Raw genomic sequence first — 15445 nt, 5'->3', positions numbered from 1 at the left:
AGTTAGGCAAGGCATTGATTATAAATATTTTGCGTGTGGGTGGGTTACCTTATCCATAGGTTCTAGTCCCGGAGGGGCGGGTGGTTTGCACTCTACCCACTCTTAGGGAAAGCGGCTCTTGGGTCCGGCGGAGGCCCCGGAGGAGCGGTCCTCCGCGCGCCAGGGGTCGCTGTGGCGCTGCGCGGCCGCGCCGGGACGCTCTCGCGTGGCCGCCCCGCCTCGGGCCCCCGGGCCGAGTGGGCGGGCACGACTGCGCCCAGGTCGCGAGGCGCCCTTCGACCAGCAGCGCCCGGGGCGGGCGGGTATAAATGGAGCGGTGGCTCCCCCGGCCGCCTCTCTCCGCCCCGGGTCGCCGCTGCCTTCGCCGCTTTCGGGCCTAACAGCCTGAAGAAAAAAAGAGAAAAAGATTTAAAAAAAACCTGAAAACGCTTTAAAACCTTAAAAAAAAAAAAGAAGAAAGAAAGAGAAAAAAGCGAATCCTCCTCGGAGAACCCGCGGGGAAGTCACTTTTGCACGCTTCCGGCCTGCCCGCCGCCGCCGCACCTGGGCGTCTGTCGGTCCCCGTCCGTCGGTCCGGTGGTGAGCCACCCGCGCGCCCGCGTCCACGCGCCTCCGCTCGCCGCCCCGCCGCACCGCGTGGCAGCCCCGCGCCCGCAGCCTTCGCCCCCCGTGCGCCGGCCTCCGCGCACCACGTGTCCGCGCTGCCCTTCGCCGGCCCGGCGTGGGAGGCGGCTGCGCGCTCCGGCCGCCTGGGGCTTGCCGAGTCGGCACCGACAAATATTTGGTTTCCCTCTTCCCCGGGCTGCTGTAATCTTAAACCGCCGGGAGCCCGAGGCCTATATTTATAGAGAAACGCGTGTTCCGGAGGCCGCCGTGGGCCCCATTTGGTTGTCTCTTGAAGAATTTTTGTAATTTGGAGGGACGTCCCCTTTTAATTTTTATTGTATTTGTTTTTGGAAAATTTGGAGCTTCAGACCAGGACAGCTGAAAATTAGAAACTCCCACGGAGGGCCATATTGTTTTTGAGAGCCTTTTGTCTGCGGTTTGGCAGTCAAGTCCGAGCCGTCCCCGAACTCCTCTCTCCGGTCCTCGGAGCCTACTCCAGCTTCTCTTAGCTTCACTGCCACCTGTGAGCCGCGGTGCAGGCCACGGCTCCCAGAAGAGCCCCTTTTGTCTTGCGCGGTCCCTCTAAGAAGTCCTCCTGGCGGGGCTCGGGGTAGTGGGGGCTGGGGAGATGAACGCTGCGGCCAGCAGCTACCCCATGGCCTCCCTGTACGTCGGTGACCTGCACTCGGACGTCACCGAGGCCATGCTGTACGAAAAGTTCAGTCCTGCGGGGCCTGTGCTGTCCATCCGGGTCTGCCGCGATATGATCACCCGCCGTTCCCTGGGTTATGCCTACGTCAACTTCCAGCAGCCGGCTGACGGTGAGTAGAAGCCGTGTCCACAGATTTGTGGGTTCCCAGGGGACCCTGGGAGTCTTTCTCCAGGCAGGGCCCTGCCCCCGAGGAGGGGGCATCGCGACGGCACGTTGCCACAGAAGCCATAGTGGGGAACAGGATGCAGGGATTGAGAACACGGGATCCTGGCATCAGATGACTGGAGTTTGAATCTTGCTTCCACCGCTTACTAACTGGGTGACCTTGGGCTAATCGGTGGAGGGGGAGGAGTTGGAGCCCAAGGAGACAGAACGGGACCAGAGGGAAGTCACTGGCATTCCATGTCAGGGTAAGGGGGCTGTGCTGTTAGAGACCATTGCCTGGTCAGTGGCCATGGGCTGGGGCTGTCACAGGCCTACCAGAAAGGCGGAATGATTAAAACACAATTCCTGCAAAAATATTACAAGGCGAAGATGCTGCCCCCTTCCTCTTTACCCTGGGCTGAGTCTTTGATTTTGTGCTAATAAGGAGTCTTTCAGGGCTGGTAGGAAATGGGGACAATTTTGTGCGTTAAACTTGAGCAGGCACTTGTGCCCGCACCACCAGCACTGCGTGTGCCGAGCCATTTCCCTGATGTGCGTGTTTGCCACGGGGGTGGAGGAGCGTCTCTGGAGGAAGCCCTGGGCTGTGGAGAATGGTAATGCAGGTAGTGGGGGGAGAGAGGGGCAGCTCCGCTTGAAAATCTGCTAGGCTGGTGGGGTTTATCGCCTCACCTGTGAACAGTGCTGTATACTTGTCAGAACCCTTTTACTTCATCCCATCTGAAGAGGAGAGGACTTCTGAGAAGGAAAGGGAGCTGCAAAAGGTTGGGGGCTAATTGGGGACTTTGGGTGCAGTGCTCTGTCAGCCCTGATTGGGGCCTTAGGCCAGAGCCCCGCAAGGTATGCTTCAGGCAGGGCGGGAGCCAGGCCAGGGGAAACCTAATCAGGGGCTGCACGTGACTCAGAATGAACGGCAACAACTGTAGAGACCATTAGCGCAACAACTGTAGAGACCATTAGCGGGAGAAACAAGCCAGTCTATGGCAGAGGATCTCCGGGTCCCTATTTTTGTCCCTACTTTGTTCCCCGTCTGTGAAGCACAGAGAATGTCACTTGCCCAGGATGTGGCTGAGGCCAGAGAATTGGACTTGTTGAGAGGCACGCAGCACTACTACCGCCAGTTCAGTGTGCTGCGTTGTGTCTAGCCACAGGCCACAAGGTAGCTCTGTGGCCTTTTTAGGGGGGGTGTAGTGGGCACATTGGCTGTTGTCTGCCTCCTTCACTCTTCTGAACAAAAGTTCTGTCACTTAGAGATAGTAACAGAAGCCATTGGTTTGTGTGTCTGCCAGCACATACCTCTGCAGGACCTCTCCCTGCTATAAATAAGTGCATCCAGATTTGTCAGACTAAGCCGACTTGCCTTGTGCAGCACTGTCTGGAAATAGACAAGGAGCTGGGTTGAAATGGGCTCCTTTGCTGCTAATTCATGAAACACGGGGCACAGGCTGTGGGTCACAGAGTCATCACCAGTGAGCTCTTCTGTAAGGATTTTTCCTAACTTGAATCTGTCTCCCCTTTCCCTGCCCCTGCCCCCATACTGAACGTTCCCACCTTCCTCAGGTAGGCTCAGTGGTTGGAAATAGTGAAAAGGGGACACTTCTGGCAGAGTTAGGGAATTGTGTCCCTGTTTTAGGTGAGATGGTGCCTTGAGGCAGGAGAAACACCCCCTATCCACACCCCTGATGGGAGAGGGTTCTGGAGGATGTCATTGCATAAGTCGGAGAAGGTGCCACCAGCTCTGGGGCCTTGTTACTACTGGTAAAGAGGTTTTCTATTTATTTTAGCCTCTGGTTCTTTAAATGGTCTCCACGGTGTATGTATGGATGTGGTTGGGAAGCTAAGGAAGCATCCCAAAGCATTGGATGAAGAACATGATTGGGCACCAGGGCATTTGAAAGTCCTGGAATTCCATAGGTCTCAGAGTAAGGCTTCAGACAGCCTGGAAACCACTAGGGCCGGGGCCTACCTGCACTGTCTACTCAGGCAGAAAGGTGTTGTGGTTTCATCTGTCTTGTCCTAATAATACAAAGAAGATTTCCATGTGTGATCATCATTTTGATGATTGAGGCTTTTTTGTCTGAATCAACTTTTGGTCTCAGAAATTGAAAATACAAGAGACTCCACTAAATTCGGAGACGGTGCATTTTCCCCAGTCGATTGCTCACAGGTTTTTTGTCATTTGTCTTATGGATGGGTTGTAAACTAAGTGACAGCTAGTTGTTGATAACATTGATGCAATACCTTACTGAAAAATAACCGAAGTCTGCCATTAGTTTTTTTAGTCAGTAGTTACCTCTACCGCTTAGCCATCCTGAACATGTTTGTCCATTTTATAGATGAATCATTTTACCTGTTCCACCTGTGTCCCAGTGGGCAGTAGGCCGTAGAGGCTTTTATAAATGATGAAGCCTAGTCAGTTGTGAGGTGTTATCATTTGATCCTGGTGCCATAAATCTGTTTAGAATATCTTGCCTAACCTTACCTACCCAGCGAGGATGCAGACTCAGAGCGGTTGAGATTTCTGCCATGAAGGAAGGCAATTAGCAAGAACTAGCATTGCAGGCTGGAGGAATCTGATGTCCTTTACTTTTAATAGAGTTGCCTTTTATCAGTGCTTACCTTGAGAAGTCCTGGTGTTATCTGTTCCTGGGACGTGGCAGTCACCTAAGCAAGGTAACGTATTATACCCTCAACCGTGTTTCTCTCTTGCGTTTCTCTCTTGCAGCTGAGCGGGCCTTGGATACCATGAACTTTGATGTGATTAAGGGAAAGCCAATTCGTATCATGTGGTCTCAGAGGGATCCCTCTTTGAGAAAATCTGGCGTGGGAAATGTCTTCATCAAGAACCTGGACAAATCTATAGATAACAAGGCACTTTATGATACTTTTTCTGCTTTTGGAAACATTCTGTCCTGCAAGGTAAACATTGATTAAATGATTTCAGCAGAATAATTACTGAATCATGGAAACAGATAATCAAATGGGGAACTTGGAATTGGGCGACAGGGTATTGATAATTTTCAGAATACTGGAAATGGCTCTGAAGCCTGAAAGTCCCTGTAGATAATCTCATGCCACAGCCTCGCATAAACCAGCAGGTGCTTTCATGTCTTTGTTTTTTCTTCCCTCTGCCTGAAATATCCTCCCTGTTTTTTAACTTTGGAAGGCATCAAAAGGTTTCTCTCTGGGCGGGTGATTGGAGGGCAGGGAGGTGGGTACGGTACCAGAGCAGTGCCTCTGGTCTCCAGGAAGCTGTGCTTAGTCGTTTTAGAAGCATGAGTTCACCCTCTTCCTTCTCTGAGCACCTGTTTATGTGGAGCATTTTGTACAGCTTGTGTGGTGGTGGTTTACATGTCTGACTCCACACTAGCCTGGAGTCCTACCGTGGACTTGGAAGCTGGTTTGTCTTTCTGTAGTTCTGTGGTTTTGCACCCAGGTCTCTAAATGTTTTTTTAATGAAATAAGAACACAGTTGAAATAGAAGCAGCCTGAGAGTGGCTACCATTTGTAAATGGAACATCACTCAGTACCTGCTGTAGCCTCTGCCTCTTGACCACTGATGGGATGGTGGCCTTTCAGACACAGGAGCCCCTGAGCGGGAGCCTGCATGGCTCCCGAGTCTCTGGAGCTGGGCAGTTGTGCTGAAGTGGCCCACCTTGTCTTTTTAACAGGTGGTGTGTGATGAGAACGGCTCTAAGGGTTATGCCTTTGTCCACTTCGAGACCCAAGAGGCTGCCGACAAGGCCATCGAGAAGATGAACGGCATGCTTCTCAATGACCGCAAAGTGTGAGTGTCCCAGTCCGGAGCAACAGCCATCGCATGAGCCAGCCGTGGCCCCACCTCGGTATTAACTGGCACACACAAGGCGGCTACTGGTTCTCTCGGCCCAAGTGTGGCCTGCTCCTACCTCTCCACTCCAGGGCTGGTGAGTCTCCCTGCCCGAGCTGTGGCAGCCCTTTTGACTCGCCAAGGTGGGCTTCCTGCCCAAGCCATGGCTGGCCTGCCGCCTCTCCCTTAAAAGCATCCGTCCGTGGGTTTTGTGAGCGTTAGCAACTGGGGCTGGCTGGAAGGCAGCTCTGAGCCCACTCTGAGCAGGGGTCTTGGCCAGCGGCAGAGTGGAGAGGGCCCTGGGCTGACCAGGAGCTGTATGCTAGCCATGTGACGTTGGCTTTCCTGTGACTCAGGTCTGTCCATCAGGTCACTTGCTAGGGGTTCATGCCAAATTGTCCCCTCCACTTGGCTAACTTATGACTCAGTGGCCTTCAGATACAAGGCTGGCTCCACAGTAACACTTAATTTGGTTACAGTGAAAAATCTCATCCCATTGCAGAAGACTGTTCATAATAGACTCTGTTGCTTTGGTTTGGTTATTGCAGAATGGAGAAGCATGGATCTTAGCTAAGCCATGCAGGGAGAGAAGGGACAGTAATCTTGGCTATGACAAGTAAAAATCATTTCTGTCCTTTGGGTCAGTGAACAGACAAGGGGACGGGCTGCACTGATGATGTGTATGTGCCCAGTGGTCAAGTCTTTCAAAGGTATCACTAGAAAGAAAACTAAAAATTTTTAATGTATGAATACCTTTTCCCCTTAAGTATAAACAGCACCAAAATGAGTAAAGGGAAAAAGAAACAGCTACCTCTTAGTTCACTCCAACTATCTCACTCCTAGGATTAACCACTGTTAACAGTTTGGTTTGTATCCTTCCAGACCTTTTCTATGCATTTACATAGATGCACAGAAATGAACGTTTTAAAAACATGGTCATCAGGTTTCTTCACGAAGGCAGTGATGTGGTAGGAGGAGCCCTGGTCTGAGCCAGGAGCCCTGGGGCTGGTCCTCGCAGGACAGTCCTGCCTCTTTTCTCTTTCTGCTGGGGAGTCTCTGAGCTTGCTGTCTCGGTGGTTGGATGGGGACTCTTGTATTTAAACCTCTCCTGTCAGCCTTTAACTTGCGTTCCTTTGGGCCCCTAAAAATCATGTTTTGTTCCTGTGGGTGATCACTTTTTCATGGTTTCCTTTTAGGTTTGTGGGCAGATTCAAGTCTCGAAAAGAGCGAGAGGCCGAGCTTGGAGCCAAAGCCAAGGAATTCACCAATGTTTATATCAAAAACTTTGGGGAAGAGGTGGATGATGAGAGTCTGAAAGAGCTATTCAGCCAGTTTGGTAAGTCAGGGCCCTTTGCCCCATGTGTCCCCCTTCGCAGTCCACCAGACTTGGAATTCATCTGTTTTTACTTAAGAGATGAGGGCACCCAGACCCAGAAGTAAAGTACCTTGCATGGCAAAGGCTACAGGGTGGATAGGAATAGACTCCAGGCCTTGGCACTTGGCTTCGTCCTACTTTCTCCCATCCCCAAGGCCATCTCAGCAGCTTGGTCAGAATTAGAAGGCCAAGCGTAGTACCTCTTAGAGTCCCATCTGGGTTCAGCAAAGAGGTTGCTTTCAAGTGGGCTCCTAGAGAAGGCTTTTGTCCTTGAGCTGTGGTGGAGATGGTGTGACTAATAGTTCTGTCCTTTGGTAATAGGTAAGACCCTAAGTGTCAAGGTGATGAGAGATCCCAGTGGGAAATCCAAAGGCTTTGGCTTTGTGAGTTACGAAAAACACGAGGATGCCAATAAGGTGAGAGTACCACGAGGGTCGGGAAAAGTGTGTAGGAAGTGGCCCCAGAGTGTGGGCAGGACCTTGCCAGCACCTAGTAGAGTGGAGCTGGAATTGTCTGAGGACCTAGCAGTGATGCACAGTCACTGTACTCTGGGATTGTCTTCCCAAGAGATTTTCCATGTTAATATAACTGTTTTCAAAGCACTTGGCATATGCTTGTCACCTTGGCTGTTGAGCCGTGTAAGTTGAAAGAATAGGGCGGGTTTGTTCCCATTCGTAGGTGAGGGAACTAAGACCACAGAGTTGCTGATTTTGATGACAGCACAGCAGCTCTTTGTGGGTGCAACATTATGCTAGGCCTCAACATATATAACTTAAATAATACCCACAAAACTCTAGAAATTTAGTGACAGCCACGTTATCAACGTAGGCTCATGTCCACCGTGCTTGTGTTTATTACAAATGTACTATTTTTTCACTATATTTCCTGGACCAGAACCCCGTCTTACTGATGAAGTTTGGATTTGCTTAGCTTCGGCGATAGGGTGAAATTAGTGTTTGTCCCGTAGGGAAGATTTCTTTCTCAAAATATTTGATGGGACTTAACAATCTCCAAAGCAAGGCCACTGCCTCTGCATTTTAATTTAAAGACATGTATTTCCTCTTCAGGCTGTGGAAGAGATGAATGGAAAAGAAATCAGTGGGAAAGTCATTTTTGTTGGCCGTGCACAGAAGAAAGTGGAACGGCAGGCTGAGTTAAAGCGGAAATTTGAACAGCTGAAACAGGAGAGAATTAGTCGCTATCAGGTGAGAGGTGGTCTCACAGCCTCCCGGCAGGGGGACGTACAAAGCACCCTTAGTTTAGCAGGCTTTCTCTTTGGGGATCTTGGGTCTGCTCTCTCTCATCTCCCTCAAGATCAGGTTTAAAAGGGTACATCTACCAGATACAGCAGCAATTCTGAAACAAGGATGAAGGAAATTAATTTATTCATTTATGGATTCTGTTCTGGAAGCCTGGGTCTGTTCTTGGTCCTGTGGGTTCCTTTTACTTAAATGATACCCCTCTGTTGGAATTGGTGGTGAGAGAGCTCTGCTGGGGTCGGTGGTCAGCCTGAGCAGTGCTGAGCAAGGCTGAGACTGCGTCCCTGGCCCTGGCAGAGTTTCTCAGCTTGGAGCCTGCATCAGAATCCCCTGCAGGGCTTGTTAAATCACAGGTTTCTGGGCCCTAGAGTTTATGGTTCCCTGGGTGTGGTTTCTGGCCTGTGATTTTGTATTTCTCACAAGTACCCAGAGGTGCTGCTGCTGCTGCATGTCTGGGGACAACACACTTTGAGAACCACTGTCTTAGGGGATGTCTGGGTGTAGAAGTGCAGTTAACGGTGATACTCTGTTTCAGGGGGTGAACCTCTACATTAAGAACTTGGATGACACCATTGATGATGAGAAGTTAAGGAAAGAGTTTTCTCCTTTTGGATCAATCACTAGCGCTAAGGTATTTTATACCGAGGTTTTGGGATGGAAGCAGAAGTTTATTGCACTTGTTTCACTGAAGGAATAAGATGTAAATTTTGTTTATTTTTGAGAGTAGCTAGGTATCACATTAATCTGGCAAATTCCTCCTGGCCTTCAGCTACCCATCTGAGTATATGCTTTGGAAAATGACATTTCATTGCACTGTCTCCTAGGCACTGGGGATGGAGATGAATCTGACTCAGTTCTTTCCCGCCAACACCCCCTAGAGCACCTAAATCTTTCCCATTCTTTGCTGCTTCGTGCTGGTGTGGGGACAGATGGTGCTACAGTATGAGCAGAGGAAATCCAGACAGGTTGTTTTCCATTTGTCTTGGGGCCTGTCTCTACAACTCTGCCACACTTTTTCCTCTAACGAAGGCATTTTGAGGATTTTGGAGCTGGGGTCGGAAACTTCCATCTGGTCTCAAGGAAGGGCGAGTGGGGAATAGAAAGTTTGTTTTTGCATGTTTTGCAGTGTGTATCATCTGCTTGATTTCCTTTGATAATCATATCAGCTGAGTTAGCAGGGTGAGTAATTATGAACCCCCTTTTGAAGATACGGAATTTGAGTCCTTGAGTGAAAGAATGCTGGTTACTTGAGGATGGAGCACTGCATGTCCTTGGCACTGTGGGTGTGTGGTGGGAACCGTGATGGCATCTGAAAGTTTTGAGTCATAGCCTGATGCAGACACCGTTCCTGCTCCACAGAGGTGCAGCAGATGTCACGGAGGCCATGTGGGCCAGTCAACAATTGGTGACCCTGCCCTGGCCCTTAGCTCGTTGCTCATAACCTAGGGAGCATTATTTTCAGGTGTAGCAGAGTGTGGGCCAAAGACACCCCCCAAGGATTTCCTTAGTTCCTCGCCCGTTCCCTCTTATCACCCCCTTGGCATCCATCAGTGCAACGAATAATAGTCTCTCCTAGCTGACCAGCACAGGAGTCAAGTTGGCATTTGCAAGAAGAGAGCAAAACAACCATATCTTAAAATTTCCTGGGCATCCTTTTTAAGATCATGGTGTCACATTATTTTTGCACACCTCATTGGTAGACTGTTGTTGGGTTGATACACACCTTTACTTCGAAGCATGATTTCCACTTCAAGAGGCTCTCCAGGCAGTGAGCTAAGACACACACATGGTCGTGTTGCTGCCAGGGCTTCTGAGGAGGTAGCTCAGGGAAAGTGATAAATGATCTTTTCAGGTGAGGAAAAAGCCATTTGTGAATGACAGTTTATAGAAGACTGCCTGAACCAGAAGACATGTAGCTTTGTAGCCATTTGCTTGGAGGGTATTCTGGATATTGAGGCTCAGAGAAGACAAGGCAGGTGGTTCTTTTTTTAAGGTTGTACAGCACAAAGATTACAGAACGGGTCTAGAATCCAGGTTCCTGTCTCCTGGCTGGTTGCCTTTCTGCTCTGTTATTCCCATTAAATAATGGTGGCAGTCATTGGCTTTAGAACTCATACCCACGTGTGGTATTTCAAAAGCATGTACTAACCTTGCTAAGAGCTTAGTTTTGTTCACCAGGATCTTGGGCACATGGGTTCTGCAAATAAGTTGCTTGATGCTACAGTCCAGATCTCTGGGTTCCCAGAGGTAGCTATGCTTCTAAGTATCAGGAAATATCTTTGGGTTCCTTAGGGCCTAAGCATTTTAGTGACTTAGTGACTCAGTCAGTTGGTCTAGGGTTCATCGTGGGACAGGGCTGAGAAGCTTTGACCTAGATTGGGTAACTCTTGGAGTAGAACCCAGGTTTTTATCACATGGACACCCATGTCCTAAGTGGCTGGTCTCGTTTTGTAGGTGATGCTGGAGGATGGGAGAAGCAAAGGGTTTGGCTTTGTCTGCTTCTCATCCCCGGAAGAGGCAACAAAAGCAGTCACTGAGATGAATGGACGCATCGTAGGCTCCAAGCCACTATATGTTGCCCTGGCCCAGAGAAAGGAAGAGAGAAAGGCTCACCTGACCAACCAGTATATGCAGCGGGTCGCGGGCATGAGAGCACTCCCCGCCAACGCCATCTTAAATCAGTTCCAGCCTGCAGCTGGGGGCTACTTTGTGCCAGCAGTTCCACAGGTGGGTCTGCTTTGTGCTCATGGCTCTTTGGAGCCTGTCCACTGACAGCTGCTGTTGCAGTTCTTAGTGGTTGGGGAGAGGGATTTTTGGATATTGGAGTTCCAGACCATCAGAGTGAAGACTCTAAAAATGAAATGAAGGACTTACCCATGGTCGCCAACACATAGTGGCAGGGGTAGAGTAAAAGAATCTCCGTTAACTGACCGTCCCTCCCCCGAGCTTTTGAGAAGAGAGCGCTTCTGCCCCAAATAATTAGCCTAGTGCCTGGTAGAGAGATGAGATACTTCTATAGTATGGCTTCAGGTCCTTAAAGTAAAAGGGCTTGGGGCCTCTTTCTTACAGGCTCAGGGAAGACCTCCGTATTACACACCTAACCAGTTAGCACAGATGAGGCCTAATCCACGCTGGCAGCAAGGTGGGAGACCTCAAGGTAGGTGGTGGGAAACAGTGATTTAATGCTCAGGGTGTACTGTTCTGGTCTCCCCCGCCTCTCCTCCCCCTCTGAGATGTGCAGCCTAGGTTCAGATCCACGTCGTTCTTCGGTGATGTGTGATTTTTGTCTTTCCACCAGGCTTCCAAGGAATGCCAAGTGCTATCCGCCAGTCTGGGCCTCGTCCAGCTCTTCGCCATCTGGCTCCAACTGGTAATGCTCCGGCCTCTCGTGGCCTCCCTACTACCGCTCAGAGAGTCGGTGAGCAAACTGGCCTTGAAGTGTGGCCCGGGGAGGAGGGAGTCAGGACGACTAGGCGCTGCCAGGGTTGGTCAGTTCGTTGGGCTCATCGCGTTGTCCGGTCCGGGTTCTGTAATCCTAGCTGTGTGCTTAGGTAGGTACTTCAGCAGCAGGGATAACACGATAAGTTCTAAGTATTGGTTCCTTTTAAGATTCTTTGTCTCATCTGTGGCTGACTCATGTGAAAAAGGCTAATTGTAGAAGTTTGTTAGCTGAATTACTACAGAGGCAGCCTGTTCTTTGGATGGGGTTGGGAGATTCAAGGAGCTTTTTTGCAGAATATGTCCTGTATTCGGAGAGGTGGAAAGAGTTGTATGTTACCTGTTGGCTCTTCCTCAAAAGTAGCAGTAGTGGCCCCATGTGTGATGTGTGTTGCGTGACCATGCTTTGGAATTTCTCCTTCCGTGGGACGTGGCCAGTTGGACATCTGCCGCCAACACTGATGTGCATTTGCTGGTCTGTTGTAGGGTCTGAGTGCCCGGACCGCTTGGCTATGGACTTTGGTGGGGCTGGTGCCGCCCAGCAAGGGCTGACTGACAGCTGCCAGTCTGGAGGTGGTATTGGATGCACACAGAATGGGGAAAGATGGGATTTGACGGGCCTTTGCCCAGACTGATGGGCTTTAATTTTACGTGTCCTTTTCCTAAGGCGTCCCCACAGCCGTGCAGAACTTGGCACCTCGTGCTGCCGTTGCTGCCGCTGCTCCTCGGGCTGTTGCACCTTACAAATATGCCTCCAGTGTCCGCAGCCCTCACCCTGCCATGCAGCCTCTGCAGGTGAGGTCCACCAGACACGATGCTAAAAGCGTATCCCCCGTTTCCACATGGTTTAAAAGCTGCCTTGCTTGGATTCCTTCCACAGGTATTAGATGCCTGCTCTGTGTCAGGGAGCCATGTCCTGTGTGGTGACCTGGCCCTTGAGGGGCTTTCTAGTGGGAGAGGAGGGGCCTGCAGGTGTTCTTCCTGATGACAGTGGATTCGGCAGTGCCCAGAGGAGACAGCCATGCTCCTGCTCTCCTGGCTGCAGGCAGAGCTCACTCGGCTCTTTGAGCTTCCATTTCACTTTCACAGCAGGTGGCCAAGTTGATCCTTGGCTGCTCTACAAGGTGGTTCGGGTGGGAAAGAACCCCATCTTACAGATGGGGGGGGTTCTGCTTCAGAGGTGTTAGGTTGGGTGAAGGAGTTGGACCCAGAGCTCAGTTTCTGAGCTGGAACTGCTGTCGAGAGCTGGGCCCCCCTCCTGTCCCATGCTCTTAGTTGGAGATTTCCCAGAACTTGGCACTGTTATGAGATGTTTTTTGTCTACAGGGCCATACTTTTAGGACTGTGGCTGGTATTGACATTGCATGCTGACAGTCCTCAAGCGTTTGATACAGTAAAAGCATCTGGTGCAATAAAGATGATGTGGAATATAAATAAGTCAAAGTGTTTTGCTGCTCACATCTTTCAACCCAGTCTCTGCTGGGCATTCATCCTAAAGGAAAGCTAACTTTCAGGAAAGGGCTACACATACAAATGTTCGCAATATCTTATTTATTATTCACAGAGCTTCCAAGTCTTGGGTAACCTTGGATAAATTACGCTCATTGTAACGGAGTAAATTTAAATCATTTGGTAGGTGATTGCCTAGCACTGTAGGTTTATGTTTTCATATTAATTTCCTTTCCCTTCGGATAGCGTGCCTTTTTTATTGTGGTTGGTTGTGTTTTTATGCTCACGCCACTATTCCTCCCCTCACCCTCTCAATCCCCCAAGACTGAAATCAGTTCCCTGACAGCAAGGACAACTATCTCCATCTCCTCCCACTCAGTAGCGTTTCAGATGTTGAGTGGTTGGGCTCATGACCACTTTTCTTGGTGCTAATCCGCTGCCTTTCCTGGTTCCCAGGCACCCCAGCCTGCAGTCCACGTGCAGGGGCAGGAGCCGTTGACCGCCTCTATGCTGGCCGCAGCACCCCCCCAGGAACAGAAGCAGATGCTGGGTGAGTGACCCATGTGCTTGCAGAAGAGGGGGCCAGAGCCTACTACTGGCCTCTGTTCTCTCCTGGGATTCGTCCAGGTTTTTAATGGAATACCTTCCTACAGGTGAACGTTTATTCCCTCTCATCCAAACCATGCATTCAAACCTGGCTGGGAAGATTACCGGGATGCTGCTGGAAATTGACAACTCGGAGCTGCTGCACATGCTGGAGTCCCCCGAGTCTCTCCGCTCTAAGGTGAGCTGGACCTCAGACCCCGTGGCTTCAGCTCACTCGGCTCAGGAAGATGATGGGTGGCATTGGACACCCAGGGGTGGCAGAAGGGTCTCCTGCCCCCTGGGCCTCCTCCTCATGCCTCACCTGTAACCTGTGGGCTGCTGTGGTGTGGGTATTTTGGAAAGCCACTGGCACTAGGGATGGGCAGAGAGCTCCCTTATGTCACTGACCACCTAGAGACTTCTCACAGGTGGATGAAGCCGTGGCGGTCCTGCAGGCTCATCATGCCAAGAAAGAAGCTGCCCAGAAGGTGGGCGCTGTTGCTGCTGCTACCTCTTAGACAAGGACAAACCGTATGTTTGGCTATTTTTGTTTTCTGCAATGGTTTTAACTTGTGAATATCTTCCTAAAACATTAGGGGCAGTGTATATAGAGCCATGTTTTTGCCCCTTAACCTGATAACTTGGGCAGGCTGTCACCTGGGGGTTTTCTGTCATCTAGATGAGTTAAATTGGAGAAGAGAGTACAGTTTATAATTTAGAAGGTGCAAACAACAGTTTTCTTCAAAGAGCACCTGGTTAGATCTTTCTCAAGAATCATCTTGTTGGTCTGAAATAATGATATACGTTATAATCCCGTCCCGCAGTCTTAACCTCTATGAACATCTCCCTGATTTGGCTTAAGGTTGGTGAGGTCAGCTGTGTGTACACCTGCTACTTAGCTCTGGGACCACAGTGGGCACAGAGCTTGGTGTTGGAGTGAGACGGACACACCTGGCTACACTTTGACTCAGAGTGTGTGTTTCTGCCGACTTCTGGACTTGGGGGCCAGAGCCTCTGTCTGCAGTGACTTGGGTCAGTGAAGCTTAACTAGGGCCTCTGACGAGGACTGGCAGGTGCCTCCAGATGGAGAAAGGAGAGAACCAAATGAGCATGGGCAGAGGCCAGGAAAACGGGCACATGGTAAAGGGCTAAAGCTGGTGTGTTGGTGGGGCCTGACGTGGCACAGTCGCGGCCCCCTTGTTAAGGATCTGAGCCCTGTCATTTGGAATTTAAGCAATAAAACCACAGAAACTGGTTACAGGATGGCCAGGAAGGGTGGAGGTGGGGCTTTATATACAGTAGCTAGCTTCAAAGTCGCTGATTCTTAACCAGAGGTGCTTCCTCAGAGGACATTTGCCAACATCTGGAGACATTTTTGTTTCTGTACATAGAATATCAGCCAGTGGGTTCATCTCTGAGGTTCTTTTGATTATGTATTTGTTTGTTTTTTGTGGGGGTTTTTTTGTTTGTTTTTGTTTTTTGTTGTTTTTTATTTTACAAAGAGGGAGTGATTAGGTTTACTTATTTTTGGAGGAGGTACTGGGGATTGAAACCCTGGACTTTGTGTGTGCTAAGCATGCACTATACCACTTGAGCTATGTCGTTCCCCCCTTGATTTTGTATATATTTATGTGTTGGTGCTTTTCTTTTCAGGATTCAAAAGCCAAATAAACCCTCGTGGAATTCAGCTCAAGGTTTGAAGACTTCTAGCTTGTCCTATGGACCTCAACACCAAGAACCACAAATTGCAAATTTAGTAGGTCATTTTGTATCAAAAGGTCAATTATGAAGCGCCTAGAATTTTTCAATTAAAAGAATATATTCTCTGGGTTCTCATGGCCAGAAAAAGTGTTAACTTTTTTTTCTATTGTGGGTTTTGATTTTTTCCCTCAAGAAATTGGTTTTATTTGATGTACCAAGTCTTAAGTTTCTCAATAAAGAAAAAAAAATCTCCGTAAAACTGCCTCTGTTTTACTCGGACCACAGTTGTCTATAAATCCCAGTTTTCACTGGAAGTTTTTTTTTGGATG

The 15445-nt window shown here is 49.7% G+C and overlaps 1 protein-coding gene and 1 non-coding gene across 11 annotated transcripts; both read left to right on the top strand.

Moving 5' to 3' along the window:
* The first annotated feature begins 286 nt into the window (after positions 1–286).
* Positions 287–15375, top strand: PABPC4 (poly(A) binding protein cytoplasmic 4). 10 transcript variants are annotated; one of them, XM_032493907.1, is made up of 16 exons: positions 287–1427; positions 4206–4399; positions 5152–5267; positions 6506–6645; positions 7006–7100; positions 7752–7889; positions 8479–8574; positions 10398–10670; positions 11013–11085; positions 11242–11361; positions 11868–11954; positions 12049–12176; positions 13287–13380; positions 13484–13614; positions 13844–13903; positions 15069–15369. In XM_032493907.1, the coding sequence occupies exons 1-16, from the start codon at positions 1235–1237 to the stop codon at positions 15084–15086; spliced, it is 1956 nt and encodes a 651-aa protein (XP_032349798.1). In that variant the 5' UTR covers positions 287–1234; the 3' UTR covers positions 15087–15369. The 10 variants fall into 10 exon arrangements, with proteins under 10 accessions (XP_032349798.1, XP_032349797.1, XP_032349801.1 ...); XM_032493906.1 differs by having other exon boundaries at positions 288–1427; positions 11013–11100; positions 15069–15375; XM_032493909.1 differs by having other exon boundaries at positions 289–1427; positions 11242–11313; positions 13844–13946; positions 15069–15375.
* On the top strand, positions 8823–8957 carry LOC116668354. Its single transcript, XR_004325524.1, has one exon. It is a non-coding gene; the product is annotated as a small nucleolar RNA SNORA55 (small nucleolar RNA).
* Positions 15376–15445: the final 70 nt, after the last annotated feature.

Source organism: Camelus ferus, chromosome 13, assembly GCF_009834535.1.
Source record: "Camelus ferus isolate YT-003-E chromosome 13, BCGSAC_Cfer_1.0, whole genome shotgun sequence".
In the NCBI taxonomy this organism is placed as follows: Eukaryota; Metazoa; Chordata; class Mammalia; order Artiodactyla; family Camelidae; genus Camelus; species Camelus ferus.
The sequence above is the reverse complement of the archived record's forward strand: the minus strand, read 5'-3'. Positions and strand labels throughout refer to the sequence as shown.

What these genes read in the sequence shown, in the direction of transcription:
- PABPC4 (XM_014562044.2), top strand. Translation starts at nt 1,235, where the DNA reads ATGAACGCTGCGGCCAGCAGCTACCCCATGGCCTCCCTGTACGTCGGT. An exon ending in TTGTGCCAGCAGTTCCACAG is followed by an intron (nt 10,671 to 11,012) that starts GTGGGTCTGCTT and finishes TCTTTCTTACAG; the next exon opens with GCTCAGGGAAGACCTCCGTA. An exon ending in CCGAGTCTCTCCGCTCTAAG is followed by an intron (nt 13,615 to 13,843) that starts GTGAGCTGGACC and finishes GACTTCTCACAG; the next exon opens with GTGGATGAAGCCGTGGCGGT.